The 26800-nt window shown below is 36.7% G+C and overlaps 1 protein-coding gene across 3 annotated transcripts in view; it reads left to right on the forward strand.

Annotated features, from left to right (window-relative positions):
* The window catches only part of LOC127453159 (serine protease hepsin-like), a 33739-nt gene extending 11841 nt beyond the window's left edge, over nucleotides 1-21898 (forward strand). For 2 of the 3 annotated variants that reach the window (XM_051719355.1, XM_051719356.1), the window contains exons 5-13: nucleotides 1344-1473; nucleotides 2224-2340; nucleotides 5773-5813; nucleotides 5903-6068; nucleotides 6278-6474; nucleotides 11708-11803; nucleotides 13143-13285; nucleotides 13425-13589; nucleotides 19236-21895. In XM_051719355.1, coding sequence (XP_051575315.1) covers nucleotides 1344-1473; nucleotides 2224-2340; nucleotides 5773-5813; nucleotides 5903-6068; nucleotides 6278-6474; nucleotides 11708-11803; nucleotides 13143-13285; nucleotides 13425-13589; nucleotides 19236-19289 — 1109 coding nt within the window. In that variant the 3' untranslated portion in view covers nucleotides 19290-21895. Of the gene's footprint in view, nucleotides 1-1343; nucleotides 1474-2223; nucleotides 2341-5772; nucleotides 5814-5902; nucleotides 6069-6277; nucleotides 6475-11707; nucleotides 11804-13142; nucleotides 13286-13424; nucleotides 13590-19235 lie in introns of all 3 variants that reach the window. The other variant, XM_051719357.1, reaches the window with a different exon arrangement.
* Nucleotides 21899-26800: the final 4902 nt, after the last annotated feature.

The following is a 26800-nucleotide window of genomic DNA, read 5'->3' on the forward strand; positions in this document are numbered from 1 at the left end:
TCTAAACTTGTTTTCTTTGTTTTAGATTAATGTAATTGTCTAAAATGTGCTCTCTACTAGATTAGATTATGTAGGGTGAATGTGAACCAATCAAGTACGTTCAACAACATGGGCAAGGGGATTTGGCCAGGTGATTTGTAGTTCTCAGCATGCTTTGCAGAGGACTTGATGCAGAGAGTTCTACTTAGCATTTAGCATGCTAATGTATGCTATTCCTAACTAAACATTAGCTAACTAGCATTACTTTATAACACAAAAGTGACATACATACCTAGAATAGGGTGACACCGCCACTCACTCACCCCCCCCCCACCCCCGCAGCGCTTCTGCATGAAGCATGTTTGCTTGTTATGTTTGAAAATGGAACACCATAGAACTGTGTATAGCATAATCCACACGATATACTACATATTTTATTTATATTCTGTGAAACAATATGCATTATGCAACAATACACTTTTCCAGGAGGGCCTGGGTAGCTCAGTGGTAAAAGACACTGCCTACCACCCCTGGAGTTCACTAGTTCGAATCCCAGGGCGTGCTGAGTGACTCCAGCCAGGTCTCCTAAGCAACCAAATTGGCCCGGTTGCTAGGGAGGGTAGAGTCACATGGGGTAACCTCCTCGTGGTCGCTATAATGTGGTTCGTTCTCGGTGGGGTGCATGATGAGTTGAGCGCGGATGCCGCGGTGGATGGTGTGAATCCTTCACACGCGCTATGTCTCCGTGGCAACGCGCTCAACAAGCCACGTGATAAGACGTGCGGGTTGATGGTCTCAGACGCAAAGGCAACTGGGATTCATCCTCCGCCACCTGGTTTGAGGCAAATCACTACGCGACCACGAGGACTTAAAAAAGCACACTGGGAATTGGGCATTCCAAATTGGGTGAAAAAGGAAAAAAAACAAAAACCAAAAAAAAAACAATACACTTTTCGAACAATAGTACACTACCTTGTTGTCACATTACCTCACTATGTGCATGTTCCATTCAGCATGTGGTGTCAAGTTATGACCTTGGGTATAAATATGGTAAAAAATGACTTAACTTTTGACATTCTGATCAAATAATGAGTCAAGAAAGAGATGTTAAAATTTGAGTTTGATATTGCTTTCAGCTGATTTGTTGCATTGGTAATGTAAGGTCAAGTTGTTGAGCATATTGCATTGTGGGATACAGTATTCCGTGCATTGTATATGGCAAATGTCATCTGGATAGAACATGCATACAGGAAACTTGCATACTGTACAAAGAACTACAGTACATAGTGCTCATTGTAAAAACAGGGTGAGTAGGATGGTAATATGGCATTAAAAACACACCCAGTCTTCATTATTTCCTGCAGTACAGGTAAATGCAGCAGATCAGAGGCTTCGAGTGTTTGACTCCACCCAGTGGAGGTGGAGACATGTCTGTTCATCCAGCGCCAACCAGCTCATCGCCAATATCAGCTGTGAGGAAATGGGCTTTGTCAGGTAACAAACAAGACAGAGGCTGAATTCAAAATGGCATACTACCATCCAACTCTTACTATTTTTTGCCATAGATAATTGCTTTGGATAAATGAGTTTGCGACATGACTAAATGTAAATTTAGACATAGAAGATGTAGTAAGAGTAGTATGGGTAGTATGCCATTCTGAACTCGGCTAGAGAGGATCAGAGAAAAAGAGAGCACAGCTACATTACTATTCCATTACTAATTATGTTAGTAATGGAATACCATTTATTAAATTCTATTTATTATAAATAGTAAATGAAACAGTAGGCATAATTCCATAATAAACGTTGCAATATAGTAGTGCAAAAAAAGAAAAGAAACTTGTGTCATAATTTACTCACCCTCATGTTGTTCCAAACCCATATCATTTTCTTGAGGAACACACACACATACACACACACACACACACACACACACACAAAAATACAAGTAAGTTACGTTTTCACATAACGTTTATGAACACACAAAGGACATCAAGATTTTCACTGGATTTTCAGTCTCCTTTTTTAAACTTTAAAGTTAGTCACTATCAAATGCTACTCTATACGAAAGACAGACTGGTATTTTAATTAAAACATCTCCTTACTGTTCTGCATAAGGAAGAAAGTTATACAGGAATGACATGAGGGTGAACTATTCCTTTAACTTATGGAAGTTCCATCAAAATTAAGACTCAGAAAAGCTGCAAAATTGTCTGGGTGAAGTCTTTTGTATTTTCCATTCAGAGCAGTAAATTTCTCAGTGACCTGTGCTCCTGATAATGGCGGTGACCAGGATTTTTTCTGTGTGAAAGAGAGTGAATTAACATATGGGAAAAAGATTAAAACAGCCCTCTATCCTTGGTAAGACATTGCTTTTTCGTTAATTAAAACTATAAAAATTTTAAAATCAACATGAAATCAAAATTTACACATTCCTTATTGTGCATAATTCATCTGCATCGTATTCCATATTAAGGGAGTCATGACATGAGGAATAAAATGTTCCTTGATCTTTTGACATGTAAGAGGTCATTGTATTATAAAAACATACTGTAAATTTCAGAATTCAAAACTTCCTCCTCACTGCAAAAAGAGCATGTTTTGCGGCCAAAATGACTCGTTCTCTACATCCCCCCGCTTCCACAACAACACATAAATGCCTACTTTACCGTATAACTTCCATTGCCTTTCCAGCAGCAATGAGCAGTGAAGGTGGAAAATGATAATTATTTTACAAATATATTACTGTTTTTTGTGCAAAAAACTTAACTAATACCATAAGTGAACCTCAAAGGGATAGTTCACCCAAAAATGAAAATGCTCTCATTATTTACTCACGCTCATGATATCAGAGGTGTGTATGACTTTCTTTCTTCACCAGAACACATTTGAAGAAAATTTGAAAAATATCTTAGCTCAGTAGGTTCTTAAAATGCAAATGGATGATGATTTGACTTTTGAAGCTCCAAAAATCATAGTATAGTCAGCATAAACCTCATTCATACGAGTCCAGCTGTTAAATTAATGTCTTCTATAGTGTCGCGATTGCTTTTGGTGCAGAAAAGATCAATATGTAAGTACTTTTTTAACTCTAAATCAGCGCCTCTGGTCAGCAGCGGTATGCGCGTTTGATGTAATCACGTTGGCACTTGAAACACGAGAACTGAGGCACTTGCGACATCCATGGAAGAGCATCGCTGTTTACAAGTGAGAAGGAGGAACGCTGTACAGAAGCTTCGATGGTCTAAGTTTAGATCTGTATTTATCTGTTTCTTTACTCACAAAGGTGCATTTGTGTGCTCATTCTGGATGTCTCAACTGAGTGGAGAACGTGAGATTAGGTCTGTAATATGGCAACGCGACTACGTCACACAAGAGACCATGTGATCTCCACCCTCTGAAGCTTACCGGAAGCGATGAGTTAAAAAGTACTTAAATATTAATCTTTTTTCACACCAAAAGCGATCGTATCGCTTTAGAAGACATTAATTTAACAGTTGGAATCGTATGGATGATGTTTATGCTGACTGTCTGTGATTTTTGGAGCTTCAAAAGAGAAACCTCCATTCACTTGCATTTTAAGGACCTACTGAGCTGAGATATTTTTCTTTTTTTCTTCAAATGCGTTCTGGTGAAGAAAGAAAGTCATGCACACCTGGGATATCATGAGGGTGAGTAAATGATGAGAGAATTTTCATTTTTGGGTGAACTAACCCTACAAGGAACATATTAAAATAATAAAAAAAGCATGTCATGACCCCTTTAAACAGAATGTCTGTCTTTGCATTCTCTTCTCAAGATGTAATAACTTGTTTTCCTTTTTTTTTCAACATCACAAATCCCTCTTAATTTTCAACCACTCTCCTCCAAACACCTTGGGCCTCAATTATAAAGGCGTTCGTAAAAGGATCTTAAATGTGAACGTATGGAAATGTCCTAAATGTTCCTGCGAACAATGTATAAAACGTTCGTACACACGAAACAGTTTTCCAAAATGCATCCCACTTTAGAAATTGCAATTCATCTTAAAAACATGCGTACGTGAATGAGTGCATGGACTCCACCTACAGAACACCCACAGATATCCTAATATGGCAAGACAGAATACAATAAAAGTGCAGGAGCAAGTTAGAAATGTGTTCATTGATTCATTCATAAGGAATGTTCTTGTGCGGTTGGCAAGGTTTTCTAAAAAAGTGAGTGCAGCTACCGGTTTCTGCACATATATTGCAGCCTATTCAACATCTCATCATCAGTTGTTCATTTTCACAATCAGTTTATTGACCGCATTTACTCAAACCAATGTCCATATTCATGCTAAACCTTAATAAAAAAAAAAAAGAGACTTACATGCTCTTTTATATATAATGAAATACGCATAGTCTGCATGCCAATAGTGTTCTGTATAAATCTGTGTATTGATTTAGCTATGTATAACTTTAATCTCTTCTCCTCCTCGCTCCAAGCATGTGCTTGAGATATTACATACTGTATATTACACCTGCCTGTTATCTCGTAGGTCTCAAAATTAATTCAAAGTGACTATTTGCACTAGGTGTAAATAGAACTTGTCCACACAGCATGGATATTAGCACTCTAGTGCTCTGGTGGAAACACTGAAATTAAAAACAAAGGGCAATTTCAAGAGGTGCTGGAAGTGTGTAGTATGTTAAGACAGTGTGGATGTGCTTTTTTTGTGCGGAAGGACCTTGGTTTGATTCCCCCTTTTGTGCTACTTTCCCCCATCTTGTTTCCTGTCTCTACTCTTAATATTTCCTTTAATACTACTTATAATACAAACTAATATAAATTTTGAGTGCCTCGCAGTGATTTGGTTATGGTAACGGTCCGGAGGTTGAGAGAAAGATTTGATCTGGGTAAAATTAACCATGGTTTTACTATCATAATATTGTAGTAACCATGTTTTTTTTGGCTGAAGCCATAGTTTTAATTCAATTAGCCATGATGTTTCTACAGTAATATTCTTTTAATATAGTAACCATGTTTAATTTTGCGGCTACTATGATTTTACTACAAAATACCATGGTGATACTATGGTTACTGTAGTAAAGATTCATTTTTGTAAGGTAAGGTTAGGGTAAGGTTTAGGGGTAGGGGCTGGTGTATGGTGTCTATGGGACTCTGAATAAACACAATAAACAATAAACACACTGCTATAATTAGGAGTGCAAATAGTATCTGCCACTATTTGCACCGGATGCTATTTGCACCATATTTACATCTTACATTATATGCACTTAGTGCAAAGAATATGCTTTTTGTTGCAATTGACAAATAGCGATCAATCGCGATAGATTAATTTCATCCAAATTCATTTATTATGGAAACGTGCAGATGGGGCTAAATAAATATTATGTTAAAACATTTACATTGCTTCAATGCTTGTCAGTTAACGTACGCATAAGACAATTTTTAAGTCAGTTTCTGCCTTTATAAATCCTGTTTTGTTCCTCCCTTTTGTGATCCAATCCATGGAATTTAGGATCAAATCTGATTGTATGTTCGTTTTATAAATGAGGCCCTTGGCTCCCATCTTTCACAATCCAGTCAATTTGCATAGATTCTATCAAGTCCCATCCTACATTTTTTCAAATTAAACAAACTTGTTTCACTCATCAGATTACAGAAGTAAAATGGGTTGCAAACGGTGTTTCATGTTGACTTTAACAATTTTAGATTTGAAAAAAAGATAAAAAAGAAAAACATTAAAGAACAAGTTGAAAGTTCTGTTTTAGCTATCTGAAAGTTGCTGTTGTTTCATCTCTGTTTTAGTAAATGTGACAAAGGTCAGATTCTTGAGGTCATTTGTCAAGGTAAGTTGTGAGAGGAGACGCCACTAAACTCAATTTGTAGCATATTGAATATTTCTTTGATGCAAATAAATGATTTGTTCACTCTGTAGACTGTGGTCGTCGCATGCTGCCTGAAGAACGGATTGTTGGGGGAGAAGATGCTCGACAGGGTTCGTGGCCATGGCAGGTCAGCTTACAGTATGACGGAGTTCACCAGTGTGGTGGATCCATCATTTCAGACCGCTGGATTGTCAGTGCAGCTCACTGCTTTCCTGAGTGAGTTACAAACCTTACATGCAATGTTATTAAAGGGATAGTTTAATAAGGAGATATTAGGCAGAATTTTAGCCCCAGTACATACACCTCTTGGGTATAACTTTTGTAGCCAATTTGAGAAACTTTTATTCCTGGTTGGCCATCCACACATGTACACCCACATTAGGCTACTTTTTAAAAAAACACACTTGTATTTCACTCTTTGACAGGAGGTATCGCCATGTGTCACGCTGGCGGGTTCTAATGGGCTCTATCTATAACACCCCCATCCGTAAGAACGTTGTGATTGCTGAGGTGAAGACAGTTGTTTACCACAGCAGCTACCTGCCCTTTGTTGACGCCAACATTGATGACAACAGTCGTGATATTGCAGTCCTTGCACTGACAAAACCTCTGCCGTTCACGGGTGAGTTTACACAACCATAAAACGAGATCAATAGACTGTAATTTAATAAGAAAGATGTTTGGGATAGTACGCAGTATTTTTTTTCGGTAGCCTAGTTTTAGGTTTTTAAAAAACTATTAGAACTTACCATCAATTACCAGGGAACACACATACTGATAAATGTGTCATGTCCTAACCAGGTGAGATTCGGTAAAAGCTATCACTTCATATCAATCAGAGTTTTTGTCCTAACCTACAGCGACAAGCATCAGATTTTGATGGTTGCTAGGTGTCTATTTCTATGGTGTTCCATTGTGAAATCTCAAAGTCAAAGTGGAATCTCATTGGTCCAAAATCCTGTTCTACAAAGCAGTATATTAAACATCAAATATGTTCTAATTGGTTGTGATTATATTTATTTTCATTTGATTATTTTCGCCTTAAGTGTGTGTAGACACATTATATGACGTTGGAACAAGTGTGTCAGGCTTGGTTAGGACACAGTGTAAGTTGATTTGGATAAAAACATCTGCCAAATTTATAACTGTAATTGTTAGGGATGTACCGATACAGATACTAGTATCAGAATCGGGTCCGATGCCGCACTCATGTACTTGTACCCGTGCTCGTAAAAATGCTCTGATACCATCTGACGTACGAATATCATTCCTTAAAATCATGCACAAATTAAAATCATGCTATTTCCTAGCTCATGCGGTTTAATAATCACATCGGGTCACGTAGCGATCTGCTTTTCCGGAAGTGAGAAGCTGCCATCAAAAACACACAGAAACGGAAAGGGCTTCACTTCAAAATAAAAGCTAATTTTAAATAAAAATAAATAAAAAAAGAGTATGTAATACACTGTAACACTACTACTACAAATAATAATAATAATAATAAATCAATAGTAATTGTATTATATTTAAGCAATATCTCACATCTGTGATGCTCTGTTATGCAGCACTTTATTTGACAAAAATAACTCCAGTGTAATATTTTGGATTGTGCTTTGAGGTTCTGTATAAAAGCACTTCATTTGATAAAAATAGTTTAATATTATATTGAAAATGTATTGTTCTATATTTTAATTTGATATAAGTTTAAATTAATTCATTTATATAGACACCATTTTAATAATCAAATGTAAAAAAAAAAAAAAAATCTGTTGATATGGAATCCAGGAAGAGTAAAAAAAAAAAATCTATCAGTATCGACGAGTTCAGAAAAAATTAATATCTGTACTCATTCTCAAAACGAATAAAAAATTTAAAAATAAATCATCAGGTCATGTGAGTCTCTTTTTCCAGTTTTTGCTGACTTTTTTGTTTTCTTTTGAAAGTGTGATTTTTACACAAATGTGTGATTTATTACAAAAGTACATTTGTTAATAATAGAGATTGCGCGATGTAACTAGTCAGGACCAGGGTTGAGCGGATTACTTAAAGAAAGTATTCTGGGCTGAATACTGAATACTCTCTCTTAAATGTTGTGAAAGACCTCTGCTCGTTTGGGAAGAAGGAAGAGGGAGCTGGGTGCACATCCAAACGTACAACATTTATTTTCGCACTTTTCAGTGTCTTCCCATTCACACATTGCTATTCAGCATCACACACCCTAGTGGCTTTTCAGCTCACTGTCCACGCAGTCGCTCTGCTTTTCAGCAGCAGCTCTCAACCACACACACACAGCTTCGTTGTGTCATCTCTCTCTCTGCGTCTCTCCCGACTGCAGCTCTGGTTGCGGCTTTATACCTCACCTGCCAACACTGCAATCACCAATAGCTGGGTGAGATAATTCGCCACAGGTGTCCATCCCTGCCTCGCTCCACACCGTCTTCGCTCGCCCCTGCCCCTGAATTCAGAATACAACAATACTTTTATAATACATATTTATAAAGGCAAGGCACAATTGGAGGAATTAAGTGTGATATGTCATTATCATCTTATCTGAAGTGCTACACCTCCACTTTTAACTAATCTAAGTGAATCTGAATAGGATGTTTCTTTAAATTAGATGTGGAATTGTTTTTCTTAATGGAAGGCAGAAGACAAACAAAAGGCAGTTTGTGGTTTTAAAGGTACAACTACAACATTGTAATATTTTAACAACATTTTTATCTTTTTCTTAACCCATTATTTGACTGGACTGACAAAGAATAATACATTTTGACACAAAATTAGATAAGAAATGCAAATAAACTGTATTTATTTTTTAGATGATAACCGGATGCCATTGAAGTAATTTGACAACAATGAAGTATATTAATGATTTTTAACTAGGCTTGCTTGCATATTTCTATATTTAGACCGATTTATTAATTTAGTTTTCTATCTCACGGACAGCTACCACAATTTTTGCATGAAACCCTGGCAACACTGCTCACGCGCTGCGGCTGATTTGGGGAAGAGAGAGCGAGAAGACATGTTTGCAGCACGCACCTGTGCTGTTCAGAAAAACTGTTTAGAAAAACAATCTTGATTGACAAGAATTATTTTCTGTGGTCATTATGAGAGAAGTATTCTAAACGTATTCTAACAAAATTTTATAAAGTAACTCTATTCTGAATACAGTTCATTTTTGTATTCTGAATACGTAACACTGTTACATGTATTCTGTTACAGCCCAGCCCTAGTCAGGACTCAGGACAAACTGAGCAAAATAGCAACATCTTAAAGGAATAGTTCACTCAAAAATGTAAATTATTGAGGGGCCTGGGTAGCTCAGCAAGTAAAGACGCTGACTACCACACCTGGAGTCACAAGTTCGAATCCAGGGTGTGCTGAGTGACCCCAGTCCAACCAATTGGCCCAGTTGCTAGGGTGGGTAGAGTCCCATTGGGTTAACCACCTCGTGGTCGTTATAATGTGGTTCTTGCTCTCGGTGGGGTGCGCGGTGTGTTGTGCGTGGATGCCGCGGAGAATAGCATGAGCCTCCACATACACTAGGTCTCCGCAGTAACGTGCTCAACAAGCCACGTGATAAGATGTGCGGATTGACTGTCTCAGATTTGTAGGCAACTGAGATTCATCCTCCGCCACCCGGATTGAGGCAAGTCACTAGGCCACCACGAGGACTTAGAACGCATTGGGAATTGGGCATACCAAATTCTAAGGAGAAAATCTAAAAAAAATAAAATAAAATAAATATTATTCACTCCCTGGAAAACAGAAAGTCATACAGGATTCCAACAACATGAGGGTGAGTGAATGATGACAGAAATGTCATTTTTGGGTGAACTATGCCTTTAATTTAAGTCTGTTTTTTGTAGTGTTTTTTTATTAAGGTAGTGAGAGGTATGTTACAGGCCTGTCTGAGTGAACAGTATTAAAGTAAAACCCCCTTCTGGTCTCACGTTGCTGAGAACAAAGAACCTATTTTTCCATGGGGCCTTGGCTCCAAACAGAAGACAGTACTGGCAGAAATTTCCAGAAGAACAAAGCTCTTTTTTTTTTCATGGAAAAGTATGCAAAAATGTTCCTACACTCTCAAAGATATTAATTAAATAAGTGTCCTGAGATATCTCACTGATATCTGTGACAGCTGTAGACTTTGTAAACAGCAAACAAAAATGTCATTTTGCTTGTTCTCATTTAAAGCGGATCATTTAGGCTATGATTCATAATGTGTGTCACTGAGGGTGATATTATGACACTGCTGAATTTGACAGGCAGAGGAACAAACAATACTGCTCTTTTGATTGGTTTTGGTCTCAACATTTTCTTTGGAGGGTGGGGTTTTGGAATGAGGGGGCGTGGCTGATTCAACAGCTCGGTCACTTGAAAGCTTCAGAATGCTAAAATTGCTTACAGCACTTTTAATGTTCTAATGTATATGTTGAAATTGATTAAAATCAATTTTTTTATTTTTAAAATTGATTAAAAATAACAGAAAAAATGAAAGAGCTCCAAATGGATCGGTAGAAACTGCCAGAAAGAAATGTGCTCCTCTCTTCCTCTAGTGGCCTGTCATAGTATTGCTGGTGCTTGTTCACAGTTTTAATGTGTGTAAAACAGGGTTGTTTGTGCCATTCAAAATTGAATTGAGATGCCTGTACAAAAAAATCCAATTCCATTGCTGACTTTAAATATAAGAACAATTAAAATAGAATGAGATTCAAAGAAATTCATATTAAACTTATTTTAATTGTTTTTAATAATACATATCAGTACGATTTTTTTTAAATTGCCTATATGCATAGTTTCATACACACAACATATTAAGTATTTCAAGAAATATTATATGATATTAATAATCAGTTAATGTTAGCCAAAATCTGACAAATCTGACAAATTTCTGATTAAATTAATCATAAAAACAAAGTTTTGAAATGCCACCTATAGAAATTTGCTTCTTCAACTTTGGGCACTTTTAGCACTGTGGCTTTCTAGAAAGTCTTCACACTTTCACAAGTTTATTTAATTTCTCTTCTAAAAAAAAAAAACAAAAAAAAAAACACCAGTGTCATTTCCATCACATCCCTAAATCTTTATTGTGTTTAATAGAATTTTGTGGTGGAAATTACGCTGCTGGAAATGTCAATGGCCGCCACCTTTGTGCTGATATGGTTCATTTCATAGCTTTCATGTAGGCTATGTTAAATAGATAGTTAAATATTTCAACACTTGTTTCGTAATTTGGCAAAATTACAGCTTGATTGGAAATCATGACCAATAAAAATATTCTCCTCATAAGTGATATTTACCTTAAATTTTCTTTGCTTTCTTGAAACATCAATTGCCTCATTTTATCTCAAGCATAAGATAAATATGATACACACACAAAACTATTAAGGACAAAATTGTTTAGTGTGCTGGAAATGATGTCACAACTCTGGGACAGTTGACATTTTTGAAAAATGTATATAAAATAATTTTCACACAATAAATCTTGAAATTATTAATTTTTATTTCACACATAGTTTAGATAATCATATTTTTTTTTACATGTAATAATTTTTATTTTTATAACAGATTTTCATAGTTCAATACTGAAAAGCCTTGGACAAGGGTAAAAAAAAAAAAAAACAGTCAAATCTGTTCATAAAAGGCATCTGAAAGTTGAAGTTTCCAGTTCTGTTTTAATGAGCCATTCATGCAATATAACAAAAGGAAAAAAGATTAAATCTGTTAGTTTTAATAAAAATCAACCTCTAGGACAGTGACTGAAGCTAAACAAACACCCATATATTTTTATATATCTGCCTGTTGCTAACTTCCTGTCTGTTGACATCATCTATTCTGCCATGTTTTAGATTATATTCAACCAGTGTGTCTGCCGACATATGGCCAGCGGTTGGCGGATGGGCAGATGGGTACAGTAACTGGCTGGGGTAACGTGGAGTATTATGGTTAGTAACAGCAGCAGGATAATGTCTCAGTTGGTCTTCACTCTGTGCCTGTAGTTGAAATGTCACTGGAATGCTTTATTACAGTATTTAAACTCACCTTTAAAAACTCTCTGTCTAAATCTGTCTTTACTGGAAATGGAGACTTGCTGTCTGTCTGCCTGCCTGCAGTATCTGTTTGTCTGCCTGTCTCTCATGCTCTGTCTTTGACGTTTGTGTTAGTGACCTGTGTGAGAGCTGTTGTGCTTGAAAGTTTAAGGAATATTCCAGGATTTCAGCCTAATGTCTATGTACCGCATATGTGCTGATGATTAAAAACCTTTGTAAAAATGCACATTTACAGATATGTATGACTTTCTTTCATCTGATGAACACTAATTAAGATTTTTAGAAGAATATCTCAGCTCTGTAGGTCCATACAATGCAAGTGAATAGGTGCCAACATTTTGAAGCTCCAAAATCCACATAAGGGCAACATAAAAGTACTCCAGACGACTGGTGGTTAAATCCATATCTTCTGAAGCTATATGATAGGTGTGGGTGAGAAACAGACCAATATTTATGTCCTTTTTCCTTCACTTTCACTTTCTCCTTGTGTTTTTGGTGGTTCATATGCTTCATGCATATCGCCCCCTACTGGGCAGAGAGGAGGATTTATGACAAAAAATGACTTAAATATTGATGTGTTTCTCACCGACACCTACCATATCATGTCTGAACATCTGGATTTAACCACTGGAGTCATATGGATTACTTTTATGCTCCCTTTATGTGAATTTTGGCACCCATTCACTTGCATTGCGAGGACATGCAGAGCTGAAATATTCTTCTAAAATCTTCATTTGTGTTCTGCAGATGAAAGAAAGTCATACACATCTGGGATGCCAGGAGAGTGAGTAAATTATGAGAGAATTTTCATTTTTGGGTGAGCTATCCCTTTAAATATTCCTTAAAGGAACATTTCACCAAAAATGACAATTCTGTCATAATTTACTCACCCTCATGTCATTCCAAACCCTTTTGACTTACTTTTTACAGTGGGACACAGAAGGATAAATTTAGGAGAATTCTTTTTTTTTTTTTTTTTTGTGCAATGATAATGAATGGTGACTTCAAAAAGGATGCAAAAGCACCCTGAAAGTAGTTCACAAGACTCTTCTGGCATGGCTCTTCTAAGCGTGTTCATGAGAGTTCATGAGGAAGAAAGAAAGTCAAAATGGGTTTGGAACAACATGAGGCTGAGGAAATGATGAAATAATTTCCATTTTGGGTGAACTATCCCATTAAAGAATACTGCACAAACCAAAATACTGACTCCTTCACTCTTGATCTCCTGTCACAGGCACTCAAGCCAATGTCCTCCAGGAAGCTAATGTGCCCATCATCAGTGAGGCTGTGTGTAATGGCCCTGATTACTATGACAACCAGGTCACAACCACCATGTTCTGTGCTGGCTATGAGAAGGGAGGAACCGATTCCTGCCAGGTATCTGCCACTCTTGGCTGAGCCTAACTGCCATGTGGCCACTAGAGTGCGACATTCATTCCTAATGTACTGTATGTTTCTATGTGGGATTGTGAACTATTAGGAGATGTTTCTTATACTGTCTCTCATATAATGTCAGGGAGACAGTGGTGGTCCTTTTGTTGCAGCAGATGTCCTCTCTAAGACCAGTCGCTATCGTTTGCTTGGGGTGGTGAGCTGGGGCACAGGATGCGCCATGGCCAAGAAGCCTGGCGTCTACACACGTGTGTCACGTTTTCTACCCTGGATATCTACAGCCATGAGGGTGAGTGTAGCTGGATGACCACTTTATCAGTTAGGGGTGGGTGGTATGACCAATATATTTTAGCACGTATGAGTCATTTTATTTCACAGTAATAGACTAATAAAATCAGGTTAGTGTACCTATATTTTTACAAAAAAATTTTTTACTTGGCTTGTTGTACGTTTTACAGCGGTTTCCTGGTAAAATGAACACTAGAGGCGCTACAACAATGACTTTTATTCTCTTTCACAGAAATCACAAGTAGAATGGCAGATTATACATTTTTATAATTTTTCGCCATGTTCCTCACACAATGCTATATTATGACGTCAAAACACTTTTACTATAGCTTGGCTTGTAAGACGATACATTTTAAAGGGATAGTTCACCAAAAAATTACAATTCTCTCATCATTTACTCGCCCTCATGCCATCCCAGATGTGTTTGACTTTCTTTCTTCTGAAGAATATCAGTGGGCCCTCAAAATGCAATTGAATGGTGGCCACAGCTTTGAAGGTCCAAAAAGCACATAAAGGCAGCATAAAAGTAATCCATAAGACTCCAGTGATTAACTCCATGTATTCAGAAGTGATATGATAGGTGTGGGTGATACAGAGTCCTTTTTTTTAATTTTATATAAATCTACATTTTCACATTCACATTATTCTTCTTTTGTTTTGGGCAATTTGCATTCTTCGCGCAGTTCGCCACCTACTGGGCAGGGAGGTGAATTTATAGTAAACAAGGACTTAAATATTGATCTGTTTCTCACCCACACCCAGGGCCGCTAATAAGGGGGGACAACTGGAACTTTTGACCCGGGCTTCTGTTCCATATTATATAGTGCATCTAAACGCATTTAGCGGGAGATGCGGATATAAACACAGAGACAGTGCACAACAGTGAAAGCCACCGGGGTAGCGCACATTGATGGAATAACTGTCAGCGCGATATGAATTTTCATTTTTGGGTGAACTATCTCTTTAACGTTTGCATTCCATAACCAGCTACATTTACAAGCTTGATCAGGTGCATTAAATTAAATTGTCCTGTGATCAACTGATCAGGTGCATTAAATTAAATTGTCCTGTAACTCAACGGCCGTACAAGACATTAAGTCAACATGTGAGTCGAAAGTGTCATGGAAGCACTACAAAATGACATGGCATCTTCAGCAATTGCGTTCTTCATCCCACATTTGCTTTTTCTGACACTATCAGTTATGTTTAGGTTTAAGGTTTAGGGTAGGGAGGTTGGTTTTGTCAATTTAAATCTCAATAGAGCATTAACCTAAAAAAAAAAAGTTCTAATATTCTGTGTCGGAGAAAAAAACTACTTTAGCGCCACGCTGTGGACATTTTACCTTGGAACTGCCGGGATATAGGAGCCACATACTATCATTTTGCAAAAATGTCACCACAGTAACGTAACTTTGAGTGCAGTCCTTTAAAAATTCCATAATCACAAATGCCTGAAAAAGTAAAGAAAATCCCTTGCTCAGAAAGAGTGGTAACCTTGGACAGTTTATACCACAATAAATTATAGTTATTTTTTTTAGCTGGAAATTCAATGACAGAAATAAGGCAGATACTATTTGCACCCTGGTGCAAATAATGGTATATGCTATTTACACCCCAGTGCAAATAGTGGCTGATATTATTTGCACCCTAACCCTGGAACAAATAATGGTAGATACCAATCGCACCCAGGTGCAAATAGTATCAGATACTATTTGCACCCATATTTAAATACTAACCTACAGTATGGCAGCCGAGACCCATGCATTTTAAGTCTAGGCCTTCAGTGCGATTCATGCCATCATACATTATACATCATACATTACGTGGCAGTCAACTAATAATACCAATTGACATTTTAAAAACACGTCCACGAATGCAAGCCAGAATCAAGGAGGTCTAATACCAAGAAAAAGCTCTCTAATAATATTTGCGATTTAAATTTTGCTTGCAGTAAATTTTGTTTCATCAGGGTACACGGTTACTTTTCAAAACTTGATCTGACACTGAATGCTCAAGCAGCCTAATTTACACTTAGAAAACTCCTGATGTTGCTATAACAATGCAAAAAGCACTTACCAATTCAAATCAGTCCTCCTTTCCTGTTTAATTTGTCAATCGCACGATCATGCAGAACATCTCGGGTTTATAAATCCATAAGGATCTCTTTCTCAACGGCAATAACAGCAGTGATGACAGTCGACTCGTCAGCAAGATATCGCTCTTCGCTTTCAAATTCCGTACATCACTTAAAGCATGATTGCCTCACTCAAGGCCAGCTAGAAGGCCTGGACTGGGACATATCCTAAAGACCACACCCACAAGAACAAATAAATCAATCTGATTGGCTGATGAATCTGACAATCTGACTTTAGATGCCTATTCACCAGGCGCAGACTGGCCATCGGGAGAACCGGGACTTTTCCCGAAGGGCCAGCCGTGAAACGGGGCGAATGGACCACGATAAGCTGAAATGGGCCGCCGCGTTATACAGAACGGGCTACAAAATGGCGCCGCGATATGCCGAAGAGGGCAGCGATATGCAGCTCAACAACTTTTGGGCCAGTTTCTATGTAAAATCCCGGGCCGATTTCTCTTCCCAGTCTGCCCCTGCTATTCACTGCACTGTTGAGGGATTCTGTGGAAATTCTAAAGGCTTGACGGGGTGGAGCTCAGACACACGCGCTGCTTCGGCTATGGAGCATGGCTTCAGGCATGTGATTTGTGAAACAGTTGTGACACTTTGCTTGTAAGCATTGAGGAATAAATTCTGATTGGATAATTTTTTTTGTTTTTTGCTATTCGTTTATAGATTAATTGGGAGTTGAAATTAGGCGATTGAGAATACATAGGCAAAAAGGTCAATGAGAATGAAAGTATGAAAAAAGATTTATTTATTAGGCATGTTATACCAGCATAGAAGGCTTTGCTGGCCCTGAGAAATCGCCACTGCAGTATGGACATCTCTGCAGTGTGTTTATTATGTTTATTTAGAGTCCCAGTGTCAGGTTCACAGAGAAGGCTCAGGATCCAAAAGCAGAGTTAAAATAAAGGGAATTTATTTTATAAAAAAATAAACAAAAAAACAACATAAACTACCCCGTAGGGGAAAAACACAAAGTAAAATCCAGGTGGCGGCAGAAGGCAGCAGGGAACAGGACTGACCGGACCGGGTAGGGATAAACAGGACAGGAAACTAGACCGACCGACAGACTGATTGGAATAAACAAACACACAAGACGAACTGGCCCTGGACAGCACACATGAAGAGACCAAAATAGGAAATAGGAAATAGGAAATCAATGCAGGGCAGGTGTAACAAATGAACTAATAATGGGCAAACAAGGAGACAGGGTATGACGTAAGACAGAGAGACAGCCGGCGATACAGAAACAAAACAATGCCACGTGCTCTCACAAGACAACAAAACACCCGAATGGCATGAGCGCACATCGCCAACACAATAAGGCAATATACGCTCATGCCAACCGACAGACAAGACGAGAGAATGCCAAGCAATGCCAAACAAAGCGATGCCACGCATTCTCACACTAAAGAAAATCTGAGGCAAACGCCACGCGATGCACGCAACAGGCAACAAAAACAAGACAGGACACCTGTGCGAGAGTTCAGATGCACACATACCCAACACCTCAGACTGAAGTGACTGAACCTCAGCACAACGTGAAGACAGCTAGCGACCCAGGTGCGCAGCACAAAGCAAGCGCAACGCGTCCAGGGTCATGAGAGACAGACATAGGTTGTTGACAAAAGTGCATGTTGCCAAGATGACAAGCGCAATGAACTCATGCCAATACAAGACAAGACATGGAACATGAGTGTCCGGATCCCAACACCAAAACCGAAACCGAACCAGACAGAAGGTTCAAGATCCAGACACCATGCTCCAGACATGAAACAAGACAAACCGAAGAGCGCACGGCAGGGAAATCAACCGAAACTGTGCGCTCACACCAAGACAGACAATAAAACACAAGACAGACATGGGACGATGATGTAACGGTCCTGTCAGACAAAAACCCAGGCTGACAAAGTAACAGGACCGTGACACCCAGAGACACTACATTAACCCCTAAACCTAACCTTAACCTTACCTTAGGTTAAAAAATAACCTTGGTTTTACTACAGTAACCTTAGTTTCACCATGGTATTTTTTGTAAATTTACAGTAACCACAAAATTAGCCATGGTTACTATATAACCACAATATTACTGTACTAACACCATGGTAAATTGCATTAAAACTCTGGTTTCTGCCAAAAAAACATGCTTACTACAATATTAGTAATACAGTGATGCAATCTACACACAAGCCATGCCGAACCACGGGAGGAAACTAGAGCGATCGACAGACGCCACCTCCGGATCAAACCCTTCTCTGCACTCCTCAACATTCACCGTAACCAAATCACTGCGATGAAATCAACATTTATATTTATTTTTATCTATTATTTTATGTAGTATTAAAGGAAAAATTAAGAGTGGAAACAGGAAATCGGTTGGGAAAAAGAGTGGGACAGTATGCGGATTTGAACCGCAGTCGCTAGGACAACAGTACAATTTCACACACCGTCTTTACACCCCACATCACTGCAGCGACATCTCTTGTTTAGCTTGTTGTATATATCTGTGGTTTCACCAGAATACTGGGGTGTAAATAGCTGCACTGTGTGGCAGATGCTATTTACGCAGGGTGCAAATAGACACTCCGATAAAAAGGCAAGGTTCAAATAATAAAAAAACCATGTAGTAATGTTTAGCTAGTCCAGTGAATTAAATACCTAACAAATTAATATGTCAACTCATTTAATTATTTTCTGTTGTTTATTTGGAACTTGATTGACACAAGCCAAAAGATGAATGACAAGTCTGGCAACAATGCAGAAACTTGCTTCAGATTATGTAACACTTGAGGGGAAAACAAGACTAAAACCAGTAAAAAAAAAAAAAAATTGATCTGACTCTAAATTGTGATTAGATGATGCTTAAGGCCATAAAATAGCCAATATATACACATTGTGAATAACTGGATTCTTTATTAAAGGGATAGTTCAACCCAAACATCATTTACTACCCATGTTGTTCCAATTCCATATGACTTTTTTCCTTCTGTGAACACAAAAGTTGATTTTTATAAATAATGACAGCCTCAGTCACTTTTTAACTATTATTGCATGGAAAAAAGAAGCAATGAAAGTCATACAGTTTTGATACAACATGAGGGTGAGTAAATGATGATATAATTTATTTATTTATTTTTTGGGTGAACTATTCCTGGGGCTAAAATCCAGTTCACCTTATACCCTTAATAACTCCTTAGTTCTTCCTCATCTTGACTTGTTTTAGACACGTCCCACTTTGTATTTTTGCATTACTCTGTTTCTTCATTGCTCTTACATGTACTGTAAAAAAACAAAAAACAAAACAAAAACAGCCCACTAATAGCTGTGCAAATATGTCAACTGTAGAGTAAACAGTATAGCAAAATCTCTAATGACTGACACATTTCTATCATGGCACGGCTATATACTGTCATTCCACCCAGTTCTACTGTCAATCACATAGCCACATATCATAAAAACAAACTTTGTCAGTTTCTCTCCCTTTTAAATTCCTTTTTGTCTTCATAGATGTATGAGAATTCCCCAGGAGTGCACAAAATGGCCCGGGCCGTTACGCCGTAGCCATTCAGAGTGGAGAAATGTTTTATATCAGACTGAAATATTCCACGTTGAGGTCAGGTTTGTTGCGTCAGACGTCTTTTGTTGATCAGACGAAAATCAGCTGTTCTGTGTTGATCAGCCTGTCTCATGGACAACTGCTGAATATCTTTCACATTATCTGACTCAAGAAGGCCAAGAACAATTGTCAATGCTGTACTATGGGTTCAAAATGTTTGTGGACACCTCTTGATTTCTTTGAAAATCGGTCACCAAAAGATCAATCTAATCACCAAGTCAAATGTGCAATGTTGGCTCGACCTCAAAAGCAACCTATACATAGCTTATAAAAGTGTATGTCTACAAAAGGTATAGATATTTTATATTACACTATATATTTAAATATACAGTAAATACAAGGATATTTTATATCCTACTTTATTTCAGGTTTGTACAGAGTGTAGGTTAACAAGAAAAACAATTAAGGTCATAAGTTAGATTGCAAAAAATTGCAAAATGCAAGTAACAGTTGCAGAAATGTTTTAGGGATTCGATCATATGTTTATTAATGCATTTACAACAATGCATTTTTTACAAATCTCATAATTAAAGTAATAAAAGGCTGTACAAACAAATATAGTTTTTTTGTAAACAGCACAATCATTAATATGACAAAGACTCACATCTAAAATTTCTGACATACAGTATTTATCAAAATTGTGTTTACTAGTTGTTACACAGGTGCTGTATGCTACATAAACAACAACAACAACAACAAAAAACATCATAAAGTAAATACAGTAATTCAAATCTTATTTGTACAGTAGTATTTTATTTCTCATGACTTCATACATAAACAGAATAGCATGAATAATACAGGTTTCTGTGACATGTGCCATGATTAAACATGTACAAGTAAATATAAGTTTTACTCATTTAAATTCTTTTAATATGGCCAAAACATATTTGAAAATGTTTAATAAAGTTACACCTTTTTAACATGTATTTTTATTTTATTTTTACTTATTTTCTTATGTTTTCTCAAAGGATAAGATGGGCATTGATATGTCTGGATAACAAGCACTAATGTAAAGATACAAACCTAAGGCTGGTTTAAAAAGTAGTATGGATAAGCTCACTAAGTATTTCTGTGGCAGCCAGTATTGTATTGTTGTCATTGTTGTAAATACAAATAGCTTCTTTATTATGCAATGCACTGTGTAATTCAAATTGATGTCTAATTTTATTTTAAATTGCTATATTGTCATCCATATTTTTTGCTATATGTAGCTTTGATATTTTTCAGTAAATTGATTGCTCTTCAGGCGTAACGAATAAACACAGCACAATCAAACTTTTTCACTTTTAGTCTATATATATATAAGTTTGATTGCTTCTGTGTTTATTTGTTACGCTTGAAGGGCAATCAAATTACTGAAAAATGTCAAAGTATATATATATATATATATATATATATACATATAATGCATTTTTTGAAAAAAATTCATATTTTTGTACAATACAGAAATTCTGACCTTTGACAAATAAAGTAAACTGAATGTTTTACTATTAAATGCTGAAATAAAGACATACACATCTGGGATGGCATGAGGGGGTCAGTAACTGATGAGAGAATTTTCATTTTTGGGTGAACTATCCCTTTAATGAGCACACAATTTTTCATAGTAATGGCCTGTTACTATGCCATTATTACCTTGGTTAATGACGGTATTGTGTGAGCCACGTAAAACTGTGCATTCTTTCATATTTTAAGAAACAGAAGCCTAGTCAAATAAAATGGCAATATGATTGGCCAACTGTCTTTTTACATGGATATATCAGATTATAATCCACTTTGTAAAAAAAAAAAAAAAAAAAAAAAAAATAAAAAATTCATGTATCTTAAAAAATATAATAATAATAATAATAATAATAATAATAATAATAATAATAATAATGGTAGCTGTAGTTGCCCAAAATGCACTGTAAAAAAACAGTCACAATATTTCAGCCATAATTTGATGCCTGTATATTTTATAGTTCAACTGGAGCCTAAATATCATTAACCAGTAAAATGTTAAAATGCCAACTTAAACTGCTTTGTAAATATACTGCTACACCTCATAATAATACAGGTGTTATAACAGAAGGCCACTTGATGACTTAAAGTTTCATTTCCTTAAAACATGGCTAATCATTATTAGCTACAGATTAGAGCTCAGTGTTACAAAGATAAAACACCATCAGGTTAACACACAACACTAAAATTATGCGAAATACTTTAATTAAACTTAAAATGTAACATAAAACACATGTCCATATATGACTGAAAACAAAATAAGAAACAATGTGACTATTTACATGCAATATAATCAAATGTGATGTGTCACACAGGGACTTCTGGGAACATCCATTTTTCCCAGTATTTCACCATAAACTACAATGTGTAATGTAGCATGAATTGTGTTGTTAAATCTAGTATCATTTTAAACAGTACTGCCCTCCAAAGTCAAAACACATTAACTGAGCCAACACTGTAACAACTGAAAGAAAAATCGCTTTAAATGTTTTGACTGACCAGCCAAATATGCATTATAAATTATTATCTGGAGAAAGAAAAAAGAAGCCTAAATAGTAGGAATAGTGGAATCAGTAAGAATAGGGATAATAGTAACAATATGTTGGCTTTATCAAACCAACATAATTACTACATTTTTACAGTGCAAGTTTATCCCAGAACAGGAATCTATAGATTCCTATAAAACTACTTTTAAGATTTACACATTTTAATTTTATAGTAAAATTCCATCAAATTGAATTGAGTAATCAAAATTAAAAGAATACAAATTTTTCAATTTTGTTTAAGATTTCTTAATTCAATTTGATGGAAATTTGTTGCGTAAATCTAAAAAATATCCTAAAATATTTTTTGAGTATATAAACGATATAGCAGTTCATTTTAGATTATAAACAGTTCCTACACTTAGGATATTTGATTTGCTTTGTAACCTTACCAGTCAAGTTGCTGTAGGACGTTCTATTAATGTCAAATATTTTCTCATGTAAGAGAGCCCTTTCTGTCATAAAAAATAAACCTGCTTTAAATCCGTGGAACCGATGTTGGGTGGAAAAAATGTGTCCTGTCTAAAGTACATTTACATCTTCACTGCTTTGGAAGTAAAATGCCTTCTACTCAAATGGTAGTTCGGCATAGCTCGGAGGAAGGGAAAGCATAAAGAAATCAGTGCTACGTACACAAGCAAGTGTAAAATGAGAGCTTTACACACTACTCTAAAGGTTGGAACAGGGTATGTCCCAGCCCAACCCAAAACATTCTCTGGAAGAGTTCCTTGCAAATTAGCATCCTTCTGGCAGTTTGTTTTTCACAGTTGTGTGTGCTGAGAAAGAGCACAGCTCTGATCGGCTCGGGTACTCTGTGATTGTTCAAAGGACTGGACCAGCAAAAAGGCATTTTTGTGGCCCTGTTCAGTGGGCACTATAGCATTTACTCTTTGACAACTGGCGAAACGGGAAGGATGAAGACATCTTTCTTTGGACAAATGGCTGTCCACTTGATGTGGCTCATGGTCTTAGTGCTACAGTTTGGTTCACTTACAGAAGGCGAGTTTTAATTGTTCATTTTAGTGCTTAGAACTACAGAAAGTGATTGTTTTTGTGATTGTTTTGGTAGTTCATATCTTACATAACAGCATCAAGGCAGTCAGCTGGTAGACTTAACATGATAAAACTGTTTAAATCCAGTTTATAAAGTTTTAAAGGGTGTTTCTGTAGCTCAATTTGTAAAGCATGGCACTTGCAAAGGGTTCGAATCCAAAGAGATATACTGTACACTGGTGGCAAAAAGTTTGGAATAATGTAAAAATTTTGCTCTTATGGAAAGAAATTGGTATTTTAATTCACCAAAGTGGCATTCAACTGATCACAATGTATAGTCACGACATTTATAATGTTAAAAATTACGTACTAATCATCCACGTGCAGCAATGACAGCTTTGCAGATCCTTGGCATTCTAGCTGTCAGTTTGTCCAGATACTCAGGTGACATTTCACCCTGTGAAGTGCTGTCACTTCTCACACATCTTACAGTCTAGCTGATCCCACAAACTCTCAATGGGGTTAAGATCCATAACACTCTTTTCCAATTATCTGTTGTCCAATGTCTGTGTTTCTTTGCCCACTCTAACCTTTTCTTTTTGTGTTTCTGTTTCAAAAGTGGCTTTTTCTTTGCAATTCTTCCCATAAGGCCTGCACCCCTGAGTCTTCTCTTTACTGTTGTACATGAAACTGGTGTTGAGCAGGTAGAATTCAATGAAGCTGTCAGCTGAGGACATGTGAGGCGTCTATTTCTCAAACTAGAGACTCTGATGTACTTATCCTCTTGTTTAGTTGTACATCTGGCCTTCCACATCTCTTTCTGTCCTTGTTAGAGCCAGTTGTCCTTTGTCTTTGAAGACTTTAGTGTACACCTTTGTATGAAATCTTCAGTTTTTTGGCAATTTCAAGCATTGTATAGACTTCATTCCTCAAAACAATGAATGACTGATGAGTTTCTAGAGAAAGCTGTTTCTTTTTTGCCATTTTTGACCTAATATTGATCTTAAGACATGCCGGTCTATTGCATACTGTGGCAACTCAAAAACAAACACAAAGACAATGTTAAGCTTCATTTAACAAACCAAATAGCTTTCAACTGTGTTTGATATAATGGCAAGTGATTTTCTAGTACCAAATGATCAATTTAGCATGATTACTCAAGGATAAGGTGTTGGAGTGATGGCTGCTGGAAATGGGGCCTGTCTAGATTTGATCAAAAATGACATTTTTCAAATCGTGATGGTGCTGTTTTTTTTTTTTTTTCACATCAAATCAAATCAAATCAAATCACTTTTATTGTCACAACCATAGTGCAATAGTGTGTGAAATTCTTGGGTGCAGTTCCAAGCAACATAGTAGTCGTGACAGTGATGAGACATCAGTAATGTCCTGACAATACTTTGTGATCAGTTGAATGCTACTTTGGTGAATTAAAGTACCAATTTCCTTCCGAAACAGCAAAATCTGTACATTATTCCAAACTTTTGGCAACCAGTGTATATATTCAGAAAAACGTATATTTTGCATTTTTTTTTAAGTCAATTTGGATAAAAGCACCTGCCAAATGTTTTAAATGTATAGACAATCCAACTTGCACACAAAACAAGTGCAACAAGCACATCTGTGATACAGTAGCTATTGCTAAAAAACAAGATTCTTGAAACTTTTGTATTGCTCGGTGGCTTGAAATTACAGTGTTTTTGCCCTTTTTCATATATTTTTATCTTTCAGTTTTAATTTCAAGTACATTTTAGTGGGCAACGAAGGAAAAACATGAAGTTTCGTGTACAGTAGTGGTCATTAGAATAGTCAAAAATTCATAATTTCTTAGTCAAATGAGCAAACTCAATCAGTAAAACCCTCCTTATGCTGTGATCTGTTGTTTGTTCCTCTGCATGATTGGACATTAGGCCAGTACGAATACACTGTACTTCCACAAAACTTGACCTCAGAGGCAGGCAAATCAGTCACCTCTGAATGTGGTGTCAGCAGACTAAGCTCAGGGCAACAAATCAAATTTTCAATCATCGGTCCCAAGGTCAATTCATCTCTGTATTGTCCAGGACAGAAAACCACATACATACCAGCTCAGGTGAAGTGTTCTCTCTTTTAAATTACTGTGATGCACACAAACTACCAGTCAAAAGTTTGGACAGACCTCATTCCTTATTTTTTCTATTTTCTACATATTAGAATGATAGTGAATTCATCAAATGGAAATATCAAATGGAAGTCTGGGAATTATGTATTGACCAAAACATGTTCAACAAATCAAAAAATATCTTATATTTTAGCTTCTTCAAAGTAGCCACCTTTTGTCTAGATTACAGCTCTGCACACTCTGGCCATTCTCCAACCATTCTCCCAACCAACTTCAAGAGGTGTTTCCTGGGATCTTTTAAACAGTTTTGAAGAAGTCCCCATGTATGCTGGACAATTGTTGGTTATTTTTCCTTCAGTATTCAGACCAACACATTAATTTTAAAGAAATGTATACAAAACTAGTTTCAAGCATTTAAACCTAAGTCTTTATATCAAAAGGTTTTAAAGATCCAGAGAAACAAATTCTGTCAAGTGTGTCAAGATTTTGACTGGTAGTGCACACTTTCAATCTAGTATATCTCCATACTGCCCCTAAGTGTTATTAGACACACATTTTAATCTTTCCTGATGGGTATTTTCCTTTCCTCAGTCAATGAGAGCTCATTGTGAGTACAGATCCTTTGGAGATGTAGCCATTTGGGACATCGCTGGAGCATCAGAAGATGATAACGGCACCATTTTCTTGTGTCAGGCCAATAATCTACCAGACAAAGTCGGATACCTTTATGTATATGGTAGGTGCTAGCATTTGAGAGTGAAAGGATTATTATTTTCATTTCCAACATAGTCTCATCATGACAACTCACTAATTTGTATGAGATGGCGAAATCGTAAGATATCATTCGAAAAGCTACGACTTTTATTTCCATACAGACTGACAAATCAACATACAGAACTTCAAATCGATATAATACAGGCATAAACTTTGGAAAGATTGTAATAACATCGTTCATTGGTTCTTTTACTTTTCTCTGTGGGAGTAAAAGTCATGAGTTTTTGTATGTCAACATGTATGATTTCTTATGATTTTGCCATCTCAGACTATTATTATGACTTGTTATGATACCGGGTTGTCATTTCTCTCTTTGTGTGTCTCGCTCAGAGAATGCAGGATACTACGCCAGGCTCATCGGTTATGTGATCGGAGGCTTTTTAGCTGCTCTAATTACCATCTGTGTGGCGTATATTCTCTTAAAAAGATCAGAGAAAGCACAACAATGCTTCAGTAAGTTTCTCTTTACTCATGAAGTTTCACTGTGCATGTTTCATCAAATTAAACTGCATGACCTTTTTGTAATTCATCAGATTTACTGATACTACTTGCAAAAAATTTGCACCACAAAAAAGTTTGTAAAGGCCAAAGAATACTTTTGTTCTTACTTTGGTACGCACATACTGTGCTGATGGTGAAATTTGCACTGGAACTCAGTAAAATCAAAGTATTAGTTGGCTTTTAAGCAGATCCGTGTTGAAAAAAAAAAAAAAACAGCTTTTGGAAAATACTTGATACTTGACATTTTTGCAAAATGATATTACATGGTTCCTTACACGTATCAAAGCAGTTCTGTGGTGAAATGTCCACTGTGTGCTGCTTCAAGCAAGTTTTCTCACAAACAGATGAGGTTTTTAAGGTTAATGCTCTGTCTAGTTTTAAATCAACAAAACCGACCTTCCAACCCTAAACCTTAAACCTAACCGATAGTGTCATAAAAAGCAAATGTTAGATGAAAAACACAATATCTGAAGCAATCATTTTATGGTGCTTCTATGACAATTTCGGCTCACATGTCAACACACATACTCTTCAGGGCTCGTAT

The sequence above is a fragment of the Myxocyprinus asiaticus genome, chromosome 15 (assembly GCF_019703515.2).
Source record: "Myxocyprinus asiaticus isolate MX2 ecotype Aquarium Trade chromosome 15, UBuf_Myxa_2, whole genome shotgun sequence".
NCBI classification, from domain to species: Eukaryota; Metazoa; Chordata; class Actinopteri; order Cypriniformes; family Catostomidae; genus Myxocyprinus; species Myxocyprinus asiaticus.